We start from the raw sequence: 24985 nt of genomic DNA, 5'->3' as shown, positions 1-24985 counted from the left end.
GCATTTTGAACCCCATAATTCCTTTGCCACCCCATTCCCCCAGAGTCTTGAAAACAATTACATGCAAGGGGGTATAGCAGCCATACACATCATGTGTAGCAACTCACAGGTGCCTGATAACCAGCTATCGAGCCAGCCATTAGGTCATTCGTTTAACTGGAACCCACGTGTTTGATCAACGTGTTGTGTTTGTAGAATCCTTGTTGGCAGTTTGTTTGGGCACACATACTGATGCTGACTTCTATCAGTTGTATAATATTCTTCTATCTGCATTTACCCTCCATCTCAGCGCTTTATTTGAGAAATGATTACAATGTGAGGTCACTGCGTTGGTAGATATGGTATTTGTTATGCGTCAGCGCCTCAAGGCTTCCATAAGTTTTCATATTATGGAAGCCAGTTGTTAGGCTCTTGTTTGTTATACAGTACTAAATATAGAACCTTTTTTAATAATAAAGTTTGTCATGGCAACATAACTTAGACATTGAGACCTTGGAACTGTGGTTGCCATAAGTTTGTGCTTGATAAGTGTTGTCGTAGTGCTGCCCAGTGATATGACTGGAGAGAATAAGACTGGCCACTTGAGATTGATGAGAGAGGACCTGCTTACGAATGATAGGAGCCCACTTCTGCACTAGGCTCTGCGTGCGTTCGCTCACACACCATTTTAGTAATTTACACACACACAATTTGAAACACCATGTTATTTCCAGGGCTCTGAGGTTTTTAGGTTGTTCGAGTTCAACATTTTGTCCTCCAGACAAGCAAAAAAATATATAATGAATGTAGAGCACACAATATTACTTCCAGAGGCTTCAAAACCACATTGATCACAAGCTGTTCTGCTGCAGAATTCAGAAATCTGCTGTTTGATTCCCCTTCTTCCAAGCCATTCCCCACTGGGTTGTTGAAAGCAACGAGAGATTTGTAGGAACCCGGATTTGGCCTTAGCAACAACGAGTCCAACTAGAAGTTATCGGTCTGTTTTTTTTTGTGTGTTAGTGTTGGGCAGGTGGATTGTATTGGTCACATACACATGTTTAGCAGATGTTAATGCGAGTGTAGCGAAATGCTTGTACTTCTAGTTCCGACAGTGCAGTAATATCTAACAAGTAATCTAACAATTCCACATCTACCTAATACACACATCTAAAGGGATGGAATAAGAATATGTACATATAAATATATGTAAACATTATTGAAGGGACTAGTGATCAATTTATTAAAGTGGTCAATGGCGTTATGTATGCAGCAGTCTCTCTGTGTTAGTGATGGCTGTTTAACAGTCTGATGGCCTTGAGATTGAAAAACAGCTTCTCTCTCTCAGTCCCAGCTTTGATGCACCTGTACTGACCTCGCCTTCTGGATGATAGCGGGGTGAACAGGCAATGGCTCAGTTGGTTGTTGTCCTTGATGATCTTTTTGGCCTTCCTGTGACATCGGGTGCTGTAGGTGTCCTGGAGGGCAGGTAGTTTGCCCTCTGTGATGCGTTGTGCAGACTGCACAACCCTCTGTAGAGTCTTGTGGTTTTGGGTGGTGCAGTTGCTGTACCAGGCAGTGATACAGCCCAACAGGATGCTATCAGTTGTGTATCTGTAAAAGTTTGTCTGGGTTTTAGGTGACAAGCCAAGTTGAAGAGGCGCTGTTGCGCCTTCTTCACCAAATTTTTATTTATTTAACCTTTATTTAACCAGGTAGGCTAGTTGAGAACAAGTTCTCATTTGCAACTGCGACCTGGCCAAGATAAAGCAGAGCAATTCCACACATACAACTACAGTTACACATGGAATTAACAAAACATAGTCAATAATACAGTAGAACAAAAGAAAACAGTCTATATACAGTGAGTGCAAATGAGGTAAGATAAGGGAGTTAAGGCAATAAATAGGCCGTGGTGGCAAAGTAATTACAATATAGCAATTAAACACTGGAATGGTAGATGTGCAGAAGATGAATGTGCAAGTAGAGATACTGGGGTGCAAAGGAGCAAAATAAATACTGTATGGGGATGAGGTAGGTAGATAAATGGTCTATGTACAGGTGCAGTGATCTGTGAGCTGCTCTGACAGCTGGTGCTTAAAGCTGGTGAGGGAGTTTATGAGTCTCCAGCTTCAGAGATTGTTGCAGTTCATTCCAGTCATTGAGAACTGGAAGGAAAGACGCCCAAAGGAGGAATTGGCTTTGGGGATGACCAGTGAGATAAATAAACCTGCTGGAGCGCGTGCTGCTATGGTGACCAGTGAGCTGAGATAAGGTGGGGCTTTACCTAGCAGGGACATGTAGATAACCTGGAGCCAGTGGGTTTGGCGACAAGTATGAAGCGAGGGCCAACCAACAAGAGTGTACAGGTAGCAATGGTGGGTAGTGTATGGGTGATAGACTGCATCCAGTTTGTTGAGTAGAGTGTTGGAGGCTATGTTATGGATGACATCACCGAAGTCGAGGATCGGTAGGAGGGTCAGTTTTACGAGGGTATATTTGGCGGTGTGAGTGAATGATGCTTTGTTGCGATATAGGAAGCCAATTCTAGATTTAATTTTGGATTGGAGATGCTTAATGTGAGTCTGGAAGGAGCGTTTACAGTCTAACCACATCGACATTGTCTGTGTGGGTGGACCATTTCAGTTTGTCTGTGATGTGTATGCTGAGGAACTTAACTTTCCACCTTCTCCACTGCTGTCCTGTCGATGTGGATAGGGGGTGCTCCCTTTTCTGTTTCCTGTAGTCCACGATCATCTCCTTTTTGTTTTGTAGACGTTGAGTGAGAGGTTGTTTTCCTGACACCACACTCTGAGGGCCCTCACCACCTCCCTGTATGCTGTCTCGTTGTTGATTGTAATCAAGCCCACTACTACTGTTGTCTGCAAACTTGCTGATAGCGTTGGTGTGCATGGCCATGCAGTCATGGGAACAGGGAGTACAGGAGAGGGCTGAGAACACACCATTGTGTGGCCCCAGTGTTGAGGATCAGCAAAGTGGAGATGTTGTTTTCTACCTTCACCACCTGGGGGCGTCCCGTCAAGAAGTCCAGGACCCAATTGCACAGGGCGGGGTTGAGACCCAGGGCCTCAACCTTAATGATAAGATTGGAGGGTACTATGGTGTTGAATGCTGAGTTGTAGTCAATGAACAGCATTCTTACATAGGTATTCATCTTGCATAGACACCATGGCTGGAAGGTAAGCAGGAATGCAAGTTGAATGGGGTTTCAATTGGAAATTGATGAATACCTATGATGAACTTGACTTATTACTGCAGACGGAGACAGGCCGACAGACAGTCAAGCAGGGAGACAGGCCGACAGACATACAAACAGGGAGACAGAAGACCTATGCCATGCTCTCACTGGGCAGTCAGGCAATATGTAAACACAAGCTCGTCTTACTCAACTTGACATGTCATCATTCCACCATCTGCCAATTTTTGTCTGTATGGAAAATGCTTGTTGAGTTTCTCTGAGCCACCTTCACTTTTATGATTTGACCGTGAGTGAATGATACCACATATTCCTGTATGCAATCCTGACACAGCCTGAGGTGCATGCTCGCATTGCCAGGCCCATCCCTTTTTCCATCAGATAAAATAGTTTCCTTTCACCGTCAATGCAGAACAATGTCCAAACACCTGGTGTTCCTCCTCTGACTTACCCCCCCCCCCCTTCCACCAAGCCCAGTCTCTGCCAAGCCCAAGCAAACACTCATAAATTCCTCAGCAGCCTAGTGGGGGATGGAAGAGCTCTGCACCTGCATAGGGAATCCCCTCAAACTCTCCCCAATCAACCCCCACTACTTCCTGCTTTCCCCCCAACTTCCCCTTCTGCCCACATCAAGTGGAAACTCATAAGCACATTTTCATTGGATGTTCTGCCAGTTCTGCACACTTCTCATTTTTTCAACCCTCCACCTATCCACATCTATCTCTCTGTGTTTTGCACCCCAGAGATTCAGGACCATAGACATTGTATCTGTCCCATTATGGCATCTGTGAGAGCATTGATAGTGCCATTGAGGCCATCTCCATTTTGAATTAGTCAATTTTCTTCTGAGTTTTATTGAGGACTACATCTAAAAAGTTGTATTGCCCTCCACTTCTGGATTCAAATAAAAAAGAAAAATATACTTTATGGGGAAGAAATAACTTGCTCCTCACAATTAAATTGTTTTTCTTTTGGTTGACATTAACTCTCACTTCTTCCATCTTTCAAAGTTCCATATCTCCCCACTGAGGCTCTGGGCCTAGGGCATGAGATGTTGGTATGGTTTGACAGCCTTTTATGTAAATCCTTCACCGAGAAGTCCTCCAATCCCGGAAACTGCATCCACAATTTCTGGACTTTTTCTCAACTTTGGCAGTGCTGTTAATCACCATAGCCATGAAGACTACACAATCTGTCTTCTTACCCTGTAGAATAACTAGATCCTGCTGATAAGGCAACTCCTCTTTGCAGTGAAAGCTTATCCACCACCACGGGCCCTTCAGAACCATTCACTCCCTCAATCCTCTAGACACCTGCTGCATGTGATATGTTCTGTTTGACCCCTACCTTAGACATCTTATTCTCCTTCACCCTCGTTGGGCATTCCAAATTTGTAGCAACATGGTTCACACCATAATTGCAACATTTCACACAATCAATACTGATACCACATTTAATATGGTCTTCTCCACAACTTTCACACCATGGATTCTTCTACAGACAGCGATCAGACTGCATCAATCTTGGGACAAATGCTCTGACATGATAATTCATATAACCCAACTTGACCTGGGTAGAGGGATTCTCCATTATTTTACTGCTTCTGAGTTGGCAAACAAACAAAGGATGCATACTGCCACCTGTCGTGTGATGTCTGAATGGGTATAAAGGAAAGGTTTGCGATTTACGGCCGCCTACAATTATGGAATGTTTCAAATCAAATTTTATTTTGAGTTTAATTCATTGGCTGATCCCTCCTGATGACCCAGATGAAATCATGTGATACTTCCTTAACCCATAAAGTCCCACCCAGTTGACTACTTCAAAGACGTGACAGTCTGGAGATGCCGTGGAAAACGTTCTGCTGCCTGCAACATCCTCCAGCATGACCGGTTTGGCGGTGGGTCAGTCATGGTGTGTGGTGGCATTTATTTGGGGGGCAGCACAGCCCTCCATGTGCTTGCCAGAGGTAGCCTGACTGCCATTAGGTGCTGAGATGAGATCCTCAGACCCCTTGTGAGACCATATGCTGGTGCGGTTGGCCCTGGGTTCCTCCTAATGCAAGATAATGCTAGACCTCATGTGGCTGGAGTGTGTCAGCAGTTCCCGCAAGAGGAAGGCATTGATGCTTTGGACTGGCCCGCCCGTTCCCCAGACCTGAATCCAATTGAGCACATCTGGGACATCAGGTCTCGCTCCATCCACCAACACCACGCTGCACCACAGAATGTCCAGGAGTTGGCGGATGCTTTAGTCCAGGTCTGGGAGGAGATCCCTCAGGAGACCATCCGCCACCTCATCAGGAGCATGCCCAGGCGTTGTAGGAAGGTCATACAGGCACGTGGAGGCCACACACACTACTGAGCCTCATTTTGACTTGTTTTAAGGACATTACATCAAAGTTGGATCAGCCTGTAGTGTGGTTTTCCACTTTAATTGGAGTGTGACTCCGTGGGTTGATAAATTTGATTTCCATTGATAATTTTTGCGTGATTTTTGTTGTCAGCACATTCAACTGTGTAAAGAAAAAAGTATTTAATAATATTTCATTCATTCAGATCTAGGATGTGTTATTTTAGTGTTTCCTTTATTTTTTTGAGCAGTGTATGTGTGTGTGTGTGTGTGTGTGTGTGTGTGTGTGTGTGTGTGTATACACACACGTATGTGTACACCGCTTCAAATGAGTGGATTCTGCCATTTCAGCCACACCCGTTGCTGACCGGTGAATAAAATTGAGCACACAACCATGCAATCTCCGTATATTAACAATTTGAAGGGGGTCTCCACATACTTAGTGAAGAGCTCAGTGACTTTCAATGTGGCACCATCATAGGACCTTTCAGTTCGTCAAATGTCTGCCCTGCTGAAGCTGCTCCGGTCAACTGGAAGTGCTGTTATTATGAAGTGGAAACTTCTAGGAGCAAGTTCACAGAATGGGACCGCCGATTTCTGAAGTGCGTAACACGTATACATCTTTTGTCTTCGGTTGCAACATTCACTACGAGTTCCAAACTGGAAGCCACGTCCGCACCAGAACTGTTTGACAGGCCGAGCAGCCACACACACGCCTAAGATCCTCATGCTCAATGCCAAGCGTCTGCTGTGTGGTGTAAAGCTTGCGGCCATTGGACTCTGGAGCAGTGGAAACGCGTTCTCAGGAGTAATGAATCATGCCAAATCTGGGTTTTGCGGATGCTAGGGCAACGCTATCTGCCCGAATGCATAGTGCCAACTGTAAAGGTTGGTGGAGGAGGAATAATGGTCTGGGGCTGTTTTTTCATGGTTCGGGCTAGGCCTCGTAGTTCCAGGGAAGGGAAATCTTAACGCTACAGCATACAATGACATTCTAGACGATTCTGTACTTCACACTTTGCGGCAACAGTTTGGGTAAAGCCTTTTCCTGTTTCAGCATGACAATGCCCCAGTGCATAAAGCGAGGTCTATACAGGAAGTGTTTTTCTATTGGTTTGGAAGAACTTGATTGACCTGCAGAGCCCTGACCTCAACCCCATTGAATACCTTTGCAATGAATTGGAACGCAGACTGCGAGCCAGGTCTAATCGCCCGACACCAGTGTCTGACCTCCCTAATGCTCTTGAGGCTGAATGGAAGTCCCGGCATAAATGTTCCAACATCTAGTGGAAAGCCTTCAGCGACGAGTGGAGGCTGTTATAGCATCAAACAGTAACAGGGGGACCAACTCCATATTAATGCCCATGATTTTGAAATGAGATTTTTGACAAGCAAGGGTCTACATACTTTTGGTCATGTAGTGTATGCCATGGTCATCCTCATGACAACTCGGACTCAATCCATACATCGAGCTAGACACATACACAGCATTAGTCGTACATTGGGGTTAAATACTCTTCCTATGTCTCTTGAATGCAAAAGAGATTGTTTTAGCTCAGAGACAAAGCGCTGGTATCTGCAAGCAGACCATTGCCAACTGCTGATTTTGAAAATGTTTTATCGTATGTCTCCCTCTTTCTGTTTTGTCCTTTAGGGAGAATCGTTTCCTATGGCACCTGCAGCTCCTGTTCCCTCAGAGCAGCTCAGAGTTCACTGAGAGAAGGTGAGTGGTGTGTGTGCCTGCCTGTCTACTTGTCCGGTAGCATCTCTGCCAGAACAGTCTTTAGGAACCCTGTTAATAGCAGTTGATGTCAGAGTCCAGGGGTTGGAACCTGCAATAGAGAACATCCAGATCCTTGGAGAGTGACATTAGTGCTGTCAGCACCCGTTGATCTTCTAATGGTGAGGATGATTGGTGATGTAGATAGTTAGCACTCTTTATTAAAACCACTCCAAGAACGTCATCGATCTTCATCACGGTTTGACTCATGGTTGGTTCCTTGGAGCTTGATTGGTTGGTTGTTCACTCATTTTGTCTGTCAATCCTTTCTTACCCTCTCTGTCGCCTCTCCATCTCTCCCCAGGGTGTCCGATGACCAAACACTTAAACAGATCCTCACCCCCTACATCCACCCTACAGAGTCTGAGCCAGTTAGACGACAAAAGTAAGAACACACCACTCTTGTATAATCTACTAATTGAATTAAACAAATGTCCAAAACAATCCAAACAAATGGTTGGCTACTAGTTGAGCTACTGCTCTTGGAGAGTATTTGAATAGCTAGTAGTATCCACGCCTTCCTGATCTGATTGCCCGGTTTGGTTGTTTGGCTCTATCTTTCCTCCCTAACAGCGCCTGCCTAACGACTGCTTCACCTGTCCTCCAGGTGTTCAATAGTTGGCTATGGCTGAAAATCCATCAAGTGGTATTGCAAGCTAGATAACAGAAAGCTAGAAACAGAGCAAACCAAGATAGACTAGTCCAGAGAGAGGAATGTCTCTGAGCTGTAGCCAGGGCTATAATCTAGCTGGAATCTACATGCAAACAACAGAATGGTCTAGCTGTGTTTCATTAGAGATTTTAAGATATAGAAATTAAATTAGGTTGTGGTTTTTGGTCGGTCAATGTAGTCTACTCAACAGCAGGAATAGAAAGTTAACAATGTGGTAATGGAGTCTGAAATCAACACCAGTTAAATGGGCAGTTTGGATGACCTACTTTTTCTGTTGTCTTGCCTGCTGTTTTCTCCTGAAATGGCTAAACAAATGTCATTACAACACACACACGGCCTGACTGCTTGACAACACATGCAGTGTGTTAAGTACATTGCATTCTCACGTTCCACAGTCAACAGGAGTGGGGCACACACAGCTAATTATATTTCAGCGAATTACATGTAACTGCTGTTGAAATATTGATCACTAACAGACTGAAAGTGAAACATCGCCAGTGTGGCATACAAAAGCTGCAATTTAATTTACAGTATCTACAATTTGTCCTTGAAGACAAGAAGTCATCACATGTTCTTAGTTGTCTTCATTATCAATGGGGACAACCTTGCTCTCTGTATCACGGTAAATATTTATACAGTTGCTATAACATGCAAATGTTTTGGGATTGTCTCCTACTGCAGGCAGACCAGCTGTAAATTAATTCTGTCTACCATAAAGGAGCCCTGTCCGACAGGGCTCATAGTGTATTAAAGGACAAATATATAAATGATTAAACACCATGGTGATTTCATTAAACCTCTGTTACTGTTCCCCAGTCCAGTTCAAACTATCGTTTGACTATTTGTCTTGCAGACTGCATAACGTTGAGCGTGTATAATTGCATTTATGTTGGAGGGTTTTCCCCTGTGAGTATGTTGAAGGAAATGTGTATTTTATTTCATGATGTTGCTGTAGATTTCTTGTGGTTTTGTGCCCTCAAACATTCTGAAATTGGATTTAGTAGATCAAACCCCAAGGACTTATTTTAGCTGTGAGTAGCTCAGTAGTACCTCAGTACAGCGAGCGTGCAGTTTAAAGCATTTCCTCGTCTGCCAAATGAAATACACTACATGACCAAAAGTATGTGGACACCTGCTCGTCAAACATCTCATTCCAAAATCATGGGCGTTATTATGGAGTTGGTCCCCTCTTCCCTGTTATAACAGCCTCCACTCTTCTGGGAAGGTTTTCCACTAGATGTTGGAACATCGAGTGAGGTCGGGCACTGATGTTGGGGGATTAGGCCTGGCTCACAGTCTGCATTCCAATTTATCCCAAAGGTGTTCAATTGGGATGAGGTCAGGGCTCTGCAGGCCAATCAAGTTCTTAGGCTTGTGTGCGGCTGTTCGACCATGGAAACACATTTTATGAAGCTCCAGACTAACAGTTCTTGTGCTGACGTTGCTTCCGGTGGTAGTTTGCAACTCGGTGTTGTGTTGCAACCGAGCACAGATGATTTTTACGTGCTGAATGCTTTAGCACTCGGCGGTACCGTTCTGTGCGCTTGTATGGCCTACCACTTCGCGGCTGAGATGTCTAAGAGCAACATCGTTTCCACTTTACAATAACAACACAGTTGACCGGGGCAGCTCTAGCAGGGCAGAAATTTGACGAACTGACTTGTTGGAAAGGTGGCATCCTATGACGGTGCCACATTGAAAGTCACTGAGCTCTGCAGTAAGGCCATTCTACTGCCAATGTTTGTCTATGCAGATTGCATGGCAGTGAGCAATTTTTTTTTTATATATATATATATTTTTTTTATACACCTGTCAGCAAGGATGTTGCTGAAATAGCCGAATCCATTAATTTGAGGGTTGTCCACACACTTGTAATTATGGTGTATCTAGGTATAGTCAATAAGAATGTGCCTATCAGCAGGGGGAAAATGCTAACATTATTATGATGGAAAGTGAAATTGTAAATTATGCAATGAGCTATAATACCTTTAAAATGGGGACAATGACATCCCTTTCCATACAATACTTGATCGCAAATCATCCTCGCGCTGGTTGGAAACAAATACAAAGTCTGGGATCGCAAGCAATTCCTCCAGTGCCATTTGTGGCAACGCTCCTTGTGGTTAACTGGCATCATGCACATCGATTCCCTAACTGTCTGGATTCTCTAGAAATGTTTTTGTTTTCTCAAAGAAGCAGAATGCCATCAATCTTGTCTGGTGGTTGGCTCATTAGTAGATTAATAGAATACAGACCGTGTAGACCACGACGTCACTGTTGGCCCCCGACACCTCCCAGCTGTGTGTTGCCTTCCCTTCCTTGGCCTGACTGGTAGGATGGATGACACACTGCTTGGTCTAGGCTCACAGTACAGTGACTTTATAAGGAATGAAGTGAGAGCTTTAACACTTGTCTCCACAGTAGGAATGTTGTGCAAAAGGGACGACTGAACAACATAATAAACTAAACACAATGATTGATCGGCCGATTTTAAAGTGTGTGTGTGTGTGTGTGTGTGTGTGTGTATATATGTATTTGTAATAATGACAATTATATGTATGTATATGTGTGTGTGTGTGTATATATATTGTAATAATGACAATTACAACAATACTGAATGAACACTTTTAACTTAGTATAATACATCAATAAAATCAATTTAGCCTACCCCGCTAACTAGCTAGCCATTTCGCATCGGTTACACATGCCTAATCTCGGAAGTTGATAGGCATAAACAGCGCAATGCTTGACGCACAACGAAGAGCTGCTGGCAAAACACACAAAAGTGCTGTTTGAATGAATGCTTACAAGCCTGCTGCTGCCTACCACTGCTCAGACTGCTCTATCAAATCAGACTTAGTTATAACGTAATAACACACAGAAATACGAGCCTTAGGTCATTAATATGGTCGAATCCGGAAACTATCATCTCGAAAACAAGATGTTTATTCTTTCAGTGAAATACAGAACCGTTCCATATTTTATCTAAGGGGTGGCATCCATTGGTAAATATTCCTGTTACATTGCACAACCTTGAATGTTATGTCATAATTACGTACAATTCTGGCAAATTAGGCAGCCCAAACTGTTGCAAATACACTGACTCTGCGTGCAATGAACGCAAGAGAAGTGACACAATTTCACCTGGTTAATATTGCCTGCTAACCTGGATTTCTTTTAGCTAAATATGCAGGTTGAAAAATATATACACACCACATCGATTATATGCAACGCAGGACACGCTAGAGAACTACACATGGTTGACGATATTACTAGTTTAACTAGTGATTATGATTGTTTTTTATAAGAAGTTTAATGCTACCTAGCAACTTACCTTGGCTTACTGCATTCGCGTAACAGGCAGGCTCCTCGTGGAGTGCAATGAGAGGCAGGTGGTTAGAGCGTTGGACTAGTTAACTGAAAGGTTGCAAGATTGAATCCCCCAAGATGACAAGGTGAAAATCTATCGTTCTGCCCCTGAACGAGGCAGTTAACCCACCATTCCTAGGCCGTCATTGAAAATAAGAATGTGTTCTTAACGGACTTGCCTAGTTAAATAAAGATTAAATAAAGGTGTATAAAAAAAATAGGCCAAATCGGTGTCCAAAAATACCTATTTCCGATTGTTATGAAATCTTGAAATTAGCGCTAATTAATCGGCCATTCCGATTTTAATCGGTCGACCTCTAGACAGAATACTACTTCTCACCTCTGTCTCTAACTCTCCATATTTCCCTTTAAAAAAGATTTTTAACCCAATGCTCTCCCCTCGCCGCCTCGACCCCGCACTCTCGCCGCGCAGTGGCTAAGGACCTTTGCTTAGTCTGGCCTCATTGGTTCCCAGTGTTGACTGTGTATAGGAGGCTCAGGCAGCATGTTAGTCACCTGTAGCGGAGAGAGTCCCAGTCTGTAGCGGAGAGAGTCCCAGTCTGTAGCGGAGAGAGAGTCCCAGTCTGTAGCGGAGAGGGAGTCCCAGTCTGTAGCGGAGAGAGAGTCCCAGTCTGTAGCGGAGAGGGAGTCCCAGTCTGTAGCGGAGAGGGAGTCCCAGTCTGTAGCGGAGAGGGAGTCCCAGTCTGTAGCGGAGAGGAGTCCCAGTCTGTAGCGGAGAGGGAGTCCCAGTCTGTAGCGGAGAGGGAGTCCCAGTCTGTAGCGGAGAGGGAGTCCCAGTCTGTAGCGGAGAGGGAGTCCCAGTCTGTAGCGGAGAGGGAGTCCCAGTCTGTAGCGGAGAGGGAGTCCCAGTCTGTAGCGGAGAGGGAGTCCCAGTCTGTAGCGGAGAGGGAGTCCCAGTCTGTAGCGGAGAGGGAGTCCCAGTCTGTAGCGGAGAGGGAGTCCCAGTCTGTAGCGGAGAGGGAGTCCCAGTCTGTAGCGGAGAGGAGTCCCAGTCTGTAGCGGAGAGAGAGTCCCAGTCTGTAGCGGAGAGAGAGTCCCAGTCTGTAGCGGAGAGAGAGTCCCAGTCTGTAGCGGAGAGAGAGTCCCAGTCTGTAGCGGAGAGAGAGTCCCAGTCTGTAGCGGAGAGAGAGTCCCAGTCTGTAGCGGAGAGAGAGTCCCAGTCTGTAGCGGAGAGAGAGTCCCAGTCTGTAGCGGAGAGAGAGTCCCAGTCTGTAGCGGAGAGAGAGTCCCAGTCTGTAGCGGAGAGAGAGTCCCAGTCTGTAGCGGAGAGAGAGTCCCAGTCTGTAGCGGAGAGAGAGTCCCAGTCTGTAGCGGAGAGAGAGTCCCAGTCTGTAGCGGAGAGAGAGTCCCAGTCTGTAGCGGAGAGAGAGTCCCAGTCTGTAGCGGAGAGAGAGTCCCAGTCTGTAGCGGAGAGAGAGTCCCAGTCTGTAGCGGAGAGAGAGTCCCAGTCTGTAGCGGAGAGAGAGTCCCAGTCTGTAGCGGAGAGAGAGTCCCAGTCTGTAGCGGAGAGAGAGTCCCAGTCTGTAGCGGAGAGAGAGTCCCAGTCTGTAGCGGAGAGAGTCCCAGTCTGAGAGAGTCCCAGTCTGTAGCGGAGAGAGAGTCCCAGTCTGTAGCGGAGAGAGGAGCGGAGAGAGAGTCCCAGTCTGTAGCGGAGAGAGAGTCCCAGTCTGTAGCGGAGAGAGAGTCCCAGTCTGTAGCGGAGAGAGAGTCCCAGTCTGTAGCGGAGAGAGAGTCCCAGTCTGTAGCGGAGAGAGAGTCCCAGTCTGTAGCGGAGAGAGAGTCCCAGTCTGTAGCGGAGAGAGAGTCCCAGTCTGTAGCGGAGAGAGAGTCCCAGTCTGTAGCGGAGAGAGAGTCCCAGTCTGTAGCGGAGGAGAGTCCCAGTCTGAGCGGAGAGAGTCCCAGTCTGTAGCGGAGAGAGAGTCCCAGTCTGTAGCGGAGAGAGAGGGAGTCCCAGTCTGTAGCGGAGAGAGAGGGAGTCCCAGTCTGTAGCGGAGAGAGAGGGAGTCCCAGTCCCGGAGAGAGAGGGAGTCCCAGTCTGTAGCGGAGAGAGAGGGAGTCCCAGTCTGTAGCGGAGAGAGGGAGTCCCAGTCTGTAGCGGAGAGAGAGGGAGTCCCAGTCTGTAGCGGAGAGAGGGAGTCCCAGTCTGTAGCGGAGAGAGAGGGAGTCCCAGTCTGTAGCGGAGAGAGAGGGAGTCCCAGTCTGTAGCGGAGAGAGAGGGAGTCCCAGTCTGTAGCGGAGAGAGAGGGAGTCCCAGTCTGTAGCGGAGAGAGAGGGAGTCCCAGTCTGTAGCGGAGAGAGAGGGAGTCCCAGTCTGTAGCGGAGAGAGCGGAGTCCCAGTCTGTAGCGGAGAGAGGGAGTCCCAGTCTGTAGCGGAGAGAGAGGAGTCCCAGTCTGTAGCGGAGAGAGAGGGAGTCCCAGTCTGTAGCGGAGAGAGAGGAGTCCCAGTCTGTAGCGGAGAGAGAGGGAGTCCCAGTCTGTAGCGGAGAGAGGGAGTCCCAGTCTGTAGCGGAGAGGGAGTCCCAGTCTGTAGCGGAGAGAGAGGGAGTCCCAGTCTGTAGCGGAGAGAGGGAGTCCCAGTCTGTAGCGGGAGAGAGGGAGTCCCAGTCTGTAGCGGAGAGAGAGGGAGTCCCAGTCTGTAGCGGAGAGAGAGGGGAGTCCCAGTCTGTAGCGGAGAGAGGGAGTCCCAGTCTGTAGCGGAGAGAGAGGGAGTCCCAGTCTGAGCGGAGAGAGAGGGAGTCCCAGTCTGTAGCGGAGGGAGTCCCAGTCTGTAGCGGAGAGAGAGGGAGTCCCAGTCTGTAGCGGAGAGAGGGAGTCCCAGTCTGTAGCGGAGAGAGAGGGAGTCCCAGTCTGTAGCGGAGAGAGAGGGAGTCCCAGTCTGTAGCGGAGAGAGAGGGAGAGTCCCAGTCTGTAGCGGAGAGAGAGGGAGAGTCCCAGACTGTAGCGGAGAGAGAGGGAGTCCCAGTCTGTAGCGGAGAGAGAGGGAGAGTCCCAGTCTGTAGCGGAGAGAGAGGGAGAGTCCCAGTCTGTAGCGGAGAGAGAGGGAGAGTCCCAGTCTGTAGCGGAGAGAGAGGGAGAGTCCCAGTCTGTAGCGGAGAGAGAGGGAGAGTCCCAGTCTGTAGCGGAGAGAGAGGGAGAGTCCCAGTCTGTAGCGGAGAGAGAGGGAGAGTCCCAGTCTGTAGCGGAGAGAGAGGGAGAGTCCCAGTCTGTAGCGGAGAGAGAGGGAGAGTCCCAGTCTGTAGCGGAGAGTCCCAGTCTGAGCGGAGGAGGGAGTCCCAGTCTGTAGCGGGAGAGAGGGAGAGTCCCAGTCTGTAGCGGAGAGAGGGAGAGTCCCAGTCTGTAGCGGAGAGAGAGGGAGAGTCCCAGTCTGTAGCGGAGAGAGAGGGAGAGTCCCAGTCTGTAGCGGAGAGAGAGGGAGAGTCCCAGTCTGTAGCGGAGAGAGAGGGAGAGTCCCAGTCTGTAGCGGAGAGAGAGGGAGAGTCCCAGTCTGTAGCGGAGAGAGAGGGAGAGTCCCAGTCTGTAGCGGAGAGAGAGGGAGAGTCCCAGTCTGTAGCGGAGAGAGAGTCTGTAGCGGAGGAGAGTCCCAGTCTGTAGCGGAGAGAGAGGGAGAGTCCCAGTCTGTAGCGGAGAGAGAGGGAGAGTCCCAGTCTGTAGCGGAGAGAGAGGGAGAGTCCCAGTCTGTAGCGGAGAGAGAGGGAGAGTCCCAGTCTGTAGCGGAGAGAGAGGGAGAGTCCCAGTCTGTAGCGGAGAGAGGGAGAGTCCCAGTCTGTAGCGGAGAGAGAGGGAGAGTCCCAGTCTGTAGCGGAGAGAGGGAGAGTCCCAGTCTGTAGCGGAGTCTGTAGCGGAGAGAGAGGGAGAGTCCCAGTCTGTAGCGGAGAGAGGGAGAGTCCCAGTCTGTAGCGGAGAGAGAGGGAGAGTCCCAGTCTGTAGCGGAGAGAGAGGGAGAGTCCCAGTCTGTAGCGGAGAGAGAGGGAGAGTCCCAGTCTGTAGCGGAGAGAGAGGGAGAGTCCCAGTCTGTAGCGGAGAGAGAGGGAGAGTCCCAGTCTGTAGCGGAGAGAGAGGGAGAGTCCCAGTCTGTAGCGGAGAGAGAGGGAGAGTCCCAGTCTGTAGCGGAGAGAGAGGGAGAGTCCCAGTCTGTAGCGGAGAGAGAGGGAGAGTCCCAGTCTGTAGCGGAGAGAGAGGGAGAGTCCCAGTCTGTAGCGGAGAGAGAGGGAGAGTCCCAGTCTGTAGCGGAGAGAGAGGGAGAGTCCCAGTCTGTAGCGGAGAGAGAGGGAGAGTCCCAGTCTGTAGCGGAGAGAGGGAGAGTCCCAGTCTGTAGCGGAGAGAGAGGGAGAGTCCCAGTCTGTAGCGGAGAGAGAGGGAGAGTCCCAGTCTGTAGCGGAGAGAGAGGGAGAGTCCCAGTCTGTAGCGGAGAGAGAGGGAGAGTCCCAGTCTGTAGCGGAGAGAGAGGGAGAGTCCCAGTCTGTAGCGGAGAGAGAGGGAGAGTCCCAGTCTGTAGCGGAGAGAGAGGGAGAGTCCCAGTCTGTAGCGGAGAGAGAGGGAGAGTCCCAGTCTGTAGCGGAGAGAGAGGGAGAGTCCCAGTCTGTAGCGGAGAGAGAGGGAGAGTCCCAGTCTGTAGAGGGAGAGAGAGGGAGAGTCCCAGTCTGTAGCGGAGAGAGAGGGAGAGTCCCAGTCTGTAGCGGAGAGAGAGGGAGAGTCCCAGTCTGTAGCGGAGAGAGGGAGAGTCCCAGTCTGTAGCGGAGAGAGAGGGAGAGTCCCAGTCTGTAGCGGAGAGAGAGGGAGAGTCCCAGTCTGTAGCGGAGAGAGAGGGAGAGTCCCAGTCTGTAGCGGAGAGAGAGGGAGAGTCCCAGTCTGTAGCGGAGAGAGAGGGAGAGTCCCAGTCTGTAGCGGAGAGAGAGGGAGAGTCCCAGTCTGTAGCGGAGAGAGAGGGAGAGTCCCAGTCTGTAGCGGAGAGAGAGGGAGAGTCCCAGTCTGGAGAGAGGGAGAGTCCCAGTCTGTAGCGGAGAGAGAGGGAGAGTCCCAGTCTGTAGCGGAGAGAGAGGGAGAGTCCCAGTCTGTAGCGGAGAGAGAGGGAGAGTCCCAGTCTGTAGCGGGAGAGAGGAGAGTCCCAGTCTGTAGCGGAGAGAGAGGGAGAGTCCCAGTCTGTAGCGGAGAGAGAGGGAGAGTCCCAGTCTGTAGCGGAGAGAGAGGGAGAGTCCCAGTCTGTAGCGGAGAGAGAGGGAGAGTCCCAGTCTGTAGCGGAGAGAGAGGGAGAGTCCCAGTCTGTAGCGGAGAGAGAGGGAGAGTCCCAGTCTGTAGCGGAGAGAGAGGGAGAGTCCCAGTCTGTAGCGGAGAGAGAGGGAGAGTCCCAGTCTGTAGCGGAGCGGAGAGTCCCAGTCTGTAGCGGAGAGTCCCAGTCTGTAGCGGAGAGAGAGGGAGAGTCCCAGTCTGTAGCGGAGAGAGAGGGAGAGTCCCAGTCTGTAGCGGAGAGAGAGGGAGAGTCCCAGTCTGTAGCGGAGAGAGAGGGAGAGTCCCAGTCTGTAGCGGAGAGAGGGAGAGTCCCAGTCTGTAGCGGAGAGAGAGGGAGAGTCCCAGTCTGTAGCGGGAGAGAGGGAGAGTCCCAGTCTGTAGCGGAGAGTCCCAGTCTGTAGCGGAGAGAGGGAGAGTCCCAGTCTGTAGCGGGAGAGAGAGGGAGAGTCCCAGTCTGTAGCGGAGAGAGAGGGAGAGTCCCAGTCTGTAGCGGAGAGAGAGGGAGAGTCCCAGTCTGAGCGGAGAGAGGGAGAGTCCCAGTCTGTAGCGGAGAGAGAGGGAGAGTCCCAGTCTGTAGCGGAGAGAGGGAGAGTCCCAGTCTGTAGCGGAGAGAGAGGAGAGTCCCAGTCTGAGCGGAGAGAGAGGGAGAGTCCCAGTCTGTAGCGGAGAGAGGGAGAGTCCCAGTCTGTGTAGCGGAGAGAGAGGGAGAGTCCCAGTCTGTAGCGGAGAGAGAGGGAGAGTCCCAGTCTGTAGCGGAGAGAGAGGGAGAGTCCCAGTCTGTAGCGGAGAGAGAGGGAGAGTCCCAGTCTGTAGCGGAGAGAGGGAGAGTCCCAGTCTGTAGCGGAGAGAGAGGGAGAGTCCCAGTCTGTAGCGGAGAGAGAGGGAGAGTCCCAGTCTGTAGCGGAGAGAGAGGGAGAGTCCCAGTCTGTAGCGGAGAGAGAGGGAGAGTCCCAGTCTGTAGCGGAGAGAGAGGGAGAGTCCCAGTCTGTAGCGGAGAGAGAGGGAGAGTCCCAGTCTGTAGCGGAGAGAGAGAGGGAGAGTCCCAGTCTGTAGCGGAGAGAGGGAGAGTCCCAGTCTGTAGCGGAGAGAGAGGGAGAGTCCCAGTCTGTAGCGGAGAGAGAGGGAGAGTCCCAGTCTGTAGCGGAGAGAGAGGGAGAGTCCCAGTCTGTAGCGGAGAGAGAGGGAGAGTCCCAGTCTGTAGCGGAGAGAGAGGGAGAGTCCCAGTCTGTAGCGGAGAGAGAGGGAGAGTCCCAGTCTGTAGCGGAGAGGAGGGAGAGTCCCAGTCTGTAGCGGGAGAGGGAGAGTCCCAGTCTGTAGCGGAGAGAGAGGGAGAGTCCCAGTCTGTAGCGGGAGAGAGGGAGAGTCCCAGTCTGTAGCGGAGAGAGGGAGAGTCCCAGTCTGTAGCGGAGAGAGGGAGAGTCCCAGTCTGTAGCGGAGAGAGAGGGAGAGTCCCAGTCTGTAGCGGAGAGAGAGGGAGAGTCCCAGTCTGTAGCGGAGAGAGAGGGAGAGTCCCAGTCTGTAGCGGAGTAGCGGAGAGAGCGGAGAGGAGAGTCCCAGTCTGTAGCGGAGAGAGAGGGAGAGTCCCAGTCTGTAGCGGAGAGAGAGGGAGAGTCCCAGTCTGTAGCGGAGAGAGAGGGAGAGTCCCAGTCTGTAGCGGAGAGAGAGGAGAGTCCCAGTCTGTAGCGGAGAGAGAGGGAGAGTCCCAGTCTGTAGCGGAGAGAGAGGGAGAGTCCCAGTCTGTAGCGGAGAGAGGGAGAGTCCCAGTCTGTAGCGGAGAGAGAGGGAGAGTCCCAGTCTGTAGCGGAGAGAGAGGGAGAGTCCCAGTCTGTAGCGGAGAGAGAGGGAGAGTCCCAGTCTGTAGCGGGAGAGTCCCAGTCTGTAGCGGAGAGTCCCAGTCTGTAGCGGAGAGAGAGGGAGAGTCCCAGTCTGTAGCGGAGAGAGAGGGAGAGTCCCAGTCTGTAGCGGAGAGAGAGGGAGAGTCCCAGTCTGTAGCGGAGAGAGAGGGAGAGTCCCAGTCTGTAGCGGAGAGAGAGGGAGAGTCCCAGTCTGTAGCGGAGAGAGAGGGAGAGTCCCAGTCTGTAGCGGAGAGAGAGGGAGAGTCCCAGTCTGTAGCGGAGAGAGAGGGAGAGTCCCAGTCTGTAGCGGAGAGAGAGGGAGAGTCCCAGTCTGTAGCGGAGAGAGAGGGAGAGTCCCAGTCTGAGCGGAGAGAGGGAGAGTCCCAGTCTGTAGCGGAGAGAGGGAGAGTCCCAGTCTGTAGCGGAGAGAGAGGGAGAGTCCCAGTCTGTAGCGGAGAGAGAGGGAGAGTCCCAGTCTGTAGCGGAGAGAGAGGGAGAGTCCCAGTCTGTAGCGGAGAGAGAGGGAGAGTCCCAGTCGCGCTCAGTCATTGTAGTCTTTGTTTTGTGACGCCTCGTTGACCCCTCTTCAGAAAATAAGTGGAAATGTGTGCACTTCTAAACCCTATCCACAGCCCTGTGTTACTGTATGTGTGTGTCTATATAAAAGCTGATTTTGATACCTTCTCGAACCCTGACCCATTTTCATTTGTCTTTCAGGTTGAAGATGTACGTCCACAGCCCATTTGATCACATCAGGGTCTTCATGAAGGCTGAGGGCAGGAAGGCCAACTCTGTGAGGTATGAATGACTCTGATGCTAAGAGATTCTCCATTGAAAGTGTTTTTTTGGGGGGTCCAGAATTGAGCTTAATATGGGTCTGGGAAACTGATGTTAAGTGTCCAAATTGGACCTCAGTTCTCCTATTAACAGCACTGTCCATTCCATTGATATTAATTGTCTCATCAGATTGGTTGCATTGTTCCAGCAACCAAAGTTCTAATTTCAACACAAAGATTTGTAATCTCATCAAAAGTCTTGTCAGAATCCTGTCAGCACTCAGGCATTCTGTCCATGTGACCGTTCTGTTTCCGCCTGTTTCGCCGGCCTCGCCACTCTCGTGACGGATTTATCCCGCATGTATGAAATCGACTTAATGGGTTTATGAACATGACATCACCCGCCTTGTAAATTCCTGCTGAGCTACGCAGTGCCATAGCAGAGATTTTCATTTCCCTCGGCCTAATTCTTTGTGCTGTAATTCCAGTTGATTCCACATTTTGGGAATGCTGTTGATCAGCTGGACACAGACTTGCTTTGTGTGGGAAGGGGATGGTGCTGGTTTTGATGGCACACATTTGCCTCGCCCAGTCCTTGGCTGTCACCCATTTCCACTTAGTCATAGAGAAAGTTGATCTTCTACACTTATAACCTGCTGTGCCCTCTGACCCCACAACTTCAGTCTACAAATCCACCAGCCCCCTTACTTACCCTTCTAATGTGAAGGTACTTAGCATCAACATGACAGTGAGTCTCCCCCGGCCCATATCACTCTTGAGATGGTCCTTTAGGTTACTTACCACAAGCTTTAGCTACACGTGTGCACATGGGTGGAATGGGATTTTTTGGGGAGTAGTGGACACCTTTTGCTAACCTGATATCCTTGCCGGTCCCACTCCCATTCACAAGGGAGCGATGCCAACGTTCTCTATTAGAGTATTTTGTGAAAGCAAGGAAAAGTCACCTTCCCTTGCTAGTAGCAGCCTGGCTAGTCGTCCTTAGCCTCGTTAAAAAACATAAGCTATCTAGTAGCCGTTTTAGCTTCTCACATCTCCATGTGAAAAAATCTGATCATAGCTATAAAAAAAATCTGCCCTGGCAAATATTCTTATACCTGCTGGTGTAACCTAAAACATTTATCCCAGTTTGATATGTTGATTGTGTATTCTTTCTGATAGCAGCTAAAAATAGATCATATTATGGTCATGGAGAAAAAGCACATGGCTAGCTTGCTAGCTGGCTACAATAGCCTGTTTGTTTTGTTTACTGTTTGAACAGTCGCTGAGATTATATTTGGTTATCAATGCTTTGATGAATAGCCTGTAGGGGGATGAATGACCGTATCAAGGAACCAAGCAACAACACTGCCCCCATGACTGCTTGGGGCGGCAGGGTAGCCTACTGGTTAGAGCGTTGGACTAGTGACCGGAAGGTTGCAAGTTCAAACCCCCGAGCTGACAAGGTACAAATCTGTCGTTCTGCCCCTGAACAGGCAGTTAACCCACTGTTCCTAGGCCGTCATTGAAAATAAGAATTTGTTCTTAACTGACTTGCCTGGTTAAATAAAGGTAAAATAAAAAAAATAAACTGCAGAAGGAATGATACAGCGTGTCTCAATTGTCAGGTAGTAAAAAAGTATGTTGAATGCCAGAGCGTATTACAAGGATCCACCCCTTCTGTGACATTACATTTACATTTACATTTAAGTCATTTAGCAGACACTCTTATCCAGAGCGACTTACAAATTGGTGAATTCACCTTCTGACATCCAGTGGAACAGCCGTGACAGAATTGACATTGCAGCACCGAGTCTTACGTTTGCCCAGAGCGAATAGTAAGCTTTAATCCTTTAGTTAGTGATGGGTATCCCAGGAGGCTCCTCTTGTCAGTCATCTTGGAGTCTTTTCTGATCTTTGAGATACAAAGTAAGTGTCACACAGACCAGCGGCATCAATCAGATCCCCGTCAGGTAATGTATGCGTAGTGAAAACGGCATGTTAAACCTCAGGATTTTCTAAGAATTTTCACCCTTTAATTGTTTCCCTGCATTGTGTGGATTCCCGGGGCGGCAGGGTAGCCTAGTGGTTAGAGCGTTGGACTAGTAACCGGAAGGTTGTGAGTTCAAACCCCGAGCTGACAAGGTACAAATCTGTCGTGCTGCCCCAGAACAGGCAGTTAACCCACTGTTCCCAGGCCGTCATTGAAAATAAGAATTTGTTCTTAACTGACTTGCCTGGTTAAATAAAGGTAAAAAAATATATATAAAAAAAATATAGTGCACTCCTTTTGGCCAGAGCCCTATGGGCCTTGGTTTAAAAGTAGTGCACCATTTAACTAATAGAGTATCATTTGGGATGCAGCCAGGGTGTAGATGAGGGGGGAGGGGGGGAACAGCTGGCTGGCAGCAGAAAAAAAAAGCAGTGACCTGCCCCCTGCTATGACTAATGGAGATATTCATCCATCAACACCACGTCCTCTCACCAAACTACTGCCTGTTAACGACACATGCACAGGAAGATGTGGGGGGGACTCGGGTAGGAGAGGTGTTGCAAACTTCAGAAATGTGTTCCTGTCGGCATTATGGTAGACGTCAGTGAAGTGCTGAGTGTGTTAATGAGTTATGTTGCATTACCCTCGCGGCCAGCCCACCCCGCGACACAGTGCTAGCTAGTAAAGTAGGGAGGAGAACAATACCAGAGGTGTGACTCTTACTTTCCCCATTAGCTCATCACCCCCCCCCATTAATGGTCGTTGGTATAGGGCTCTATAATGGCCTACCATTACATGCGGCATTTTGCTTTTATTTCGTGTTTATGATCAACATTACGGTGTTTTAGTAGGACAGACATGTTCTCCCGTGGCCATGGTGGAATTGGCTCATAATATCAGCAAGGTACAGTTACATAACAGGGCAGAGGCAGGGTATAATGTGGCGGGAACAAGCCATAACTGTAATATGAAGATGGGCCCTGGGCTCCTTTTTATTTATTTATCTGTTGTTTTACCAGGTAAGTTGACTGAGAACACATTCTCATTTGCAGCAACGACCTGGGGAATAGTTACAGGGGAGAGGGGGATGAATGGGCCAATTGCAAATTGGGGATTATTATGTGACCGTGATGGTTTGAGGGCCAGATTAGGAATTTAGCCAGGACACCGGGGTTAACACCCCTACTCTTACGATAAGTGCCATGGGATCTTTAATGACCTCAGAGAGTCAGGACACCCATTTAACGTCCCATCCGAGAGATGGCACCCTACACAGGGCAGTGTCCCCAATCACTGCCTTAGGGCATTGGGATATTTTTTAGACCAGTGGAAAGAGTGCCTCCTACTGGCCCTCCAACACCACTTCCATCAGCATCTGGTCTCCCATCCAAGGACTGACCAGGACCAACCCTGCTTAGCTTCAGAAGTAAGCCAGCAGTGGTATGCAGGGTGGTATGCTGCTGACAGGGGTCACATCCTATTGATGGGCTCCCAAAAGTCGGTCCGTGAATCCCAAGCATGTCTGGGCCTCCTAGTTCAGTGCATCCCTCCTATGCAACCCTGTGATTACATGTTATGAAGTAATTCTGTTCGCTGTGACTGGATACACAATATGGCTAGTTTTACCTGTAGTACAAATTGCTGTCGGATTCAGACCACCTAGAGGTGAAAGAAACGCACACCTATTTAGGTGAGGTGCTGGCTAGCGGAGTGGAACACTTAAAAAGAAATGAAGGAGAGCCTCACGCTCTAGGAGCTCAGATGCAAAAATATTTATATCCAACGTTTCGACAGACAAGCTGTCTTCATCAGTGTATAATGACAAACACCGCGGGGTGACATATTTATATAGTGTCAAAAGACACACAGGTGTCTGTAATCATGGCCAGGTGTAGCCTGATATGATTGGTTAATTGTCATATATTAAAAAAGCATACAAAAAAACAAATGGATAGCGTACGATTATAGATACAATTTGGCTACATAAGCCTACAAACATTTACAATAGCATAATCACAAGAATGGCTTCAGATCAAAGTCTACGTTGAGACCGAATGGAGCAAGGGTCTTTAAAACGAAAAATTCAAAAGGTTTTTGGATTAAAGCTGAGGGATGGGGCTGGAGAAATGTAAGCACGCTTCATATTTGGATCTATGCATGCAATGGTCGATGAGCTCAACATTTACTGTAAATGTAAAATGCACCTTTAAGTTGGGGTTCATAGAGCGCTTTCTACCTTCAGGTTTGGTTTAAGCCGTGGGATTTGGACAGAACAGTACAGTCCATAGTTGGCCCCGGGTCAATCTGCTCCTGTGTTGAATTTCTTACAAAATGTCTGCCGGAATATCAAGTATGAATCAAATAAATGGCTGCTCCTGTACTAAATATAGCTGTGTAACCAGTAAACATCCTCTTACTTGTAGAGAAGCAGCCCGAGCGTCAAGAGCTCTAACACTGGCCTCCAGAGCGGAGCAGTGGTCTAAGACACTGCATCGCTGTGCCACTGGAGATCCTGGTTCGAGTCCAGGCTGTCGCAGCCGGCCACGACTGGGAGACCCATGGGGCGGTACACAATTGGCCCAGCATCGTCCGGGTTAGGGGAGGGTTTGGCCGGAAGGGATGTCCTTTGTCCCATCGCACACTAGCGACTCCTGTGGCAGCCCGGCGCAGTGCACGCTGACAGTCGCCAGGTGCACAGTGTTTCCTCCGACACATTGTTGTGGCTGGCTTACAGTTTTTTTGGGGCATTGTGTCAAGAAGCAGTAGGGTTGTGTTTCGGAGGACGCATGGCTCTCAACCTTCGCCTCCAAAGTCCTAATGGGAGTTCTAGGGATGAGGAAAACGGGGGTAAAAAAAAGCCCTAACCTCTCGGGCTGGATGTTTATTTATTTAATACCTTTTTGAAATGTTGATTTTTATTTCTGATTCATTCCACTCGTTTGGATCCAGAGGATGTCCTTCCCTTTGTTAGCTCACTGCAGAGTAGAGCAGAGACCCAATGAGCAGCTGGGCTGTCCAGCCTGACAAGGAGAAATGCTGCCTAGTTTAAAATATCAAACACACACTGCAGAAGACAGTGAGGGGGGAAAAGTTAGTGGTGGTGGTTTATCATCTGTTTTCTCCCCTAGAGATGGTCTGAGCCCCTTAAATCACAGGCAGCTGTAACGTTCCTTTAGTTATCCCATCGACTACGCTCTCTCCTCACATCTGTGGTGTGATGTTCCAACCCTCTCCTTAAGGTCTCCGCATGCTTCCTAGCCGCAACAGTTCTTTATAGCTTGTGCATGCAGTGCCTTCAGAAAGTATTCGGACCCCTGACTTTATCCACATTTTGTTAGGTTACAGCCATATTCTAAAATGTATTAAATCGTTTCCCCCCCCCCTTCATCAATCTACACACAATACCCCATAATGAAGAAGCAAAAACAGGTTTTTAGAAATTTTTGCAAATGTATTAAAACTAAACTAAAATATCACATTTACAAAAGTATTCAGACCCTTTACTCAGTACTTTGTCGAAGCACCTTTGGCAGCTATTACAGCCTTTGAAGCACCTTTTGGCAGCGATTACAGTTTAATCGGGTTCAAGTCAGGGCTCTGGCCCGGCCACTCGGACATTCAGAGATGCCACTGTGTGCTTAGGGGCATTGTCCTTTTGAAAGGTGAACCTTCGCCCCAGTTTGAGGTCCTGAGCTCTCTGGGGCCGGTTTTCATCAGATCTCTCTGTACTTTGCTCCATTCATCTTTGCCTCGATCCTGACTAGCCT

The 24985-nt window shown here is 48.8% G+C and overlaps 1 protein-coding gene across 1 annotated transcript in view; it reads left to right on the top strand.

The window, feature by feature from the left end:
* Positions 1–24985, top strand: part of znhit6 (zinc finger HIT-type containing 6) — a 50186-nt gene that overhangs the window by 13355 nt on the left and 11846 nt on the right. The window contains exons 6-8 of the mRNA XM_064935911.1: positions 7203–7271; positions 7633–7713; positions 19170–19250. Of these exons, the coding sequence (XP_064791983.1) occupies positions 7203–7271; positions 7633–7713; positions 19170–19250 (231 nt within the window). The remainder of the gene's footprint in view (positions 1–7202; positions 7272–7632; positions 7714–19169; positions 19251–24985) is intronic.

The sequence above is a fragment of the Oncorhynchus masou genome, chromosome 24, assembly GCF_036934945.1.
Source record: "Oncorhynchus masou masou isolate Uvic2021 chromosome 24, UVic_Omas_1.1, whole genome shotgun sequence".
In the NCBI taxonomy this organism is placed as follows: Eukaryota; Metazoa; Chordata; class Actinopteri; order Salmoniformes; family Salmonidae; genus Oncorhynchus; species Oncorhynchus masou.
This window is presented reverse-complemented; position numbering and strand designations above follow the sequence as displayed.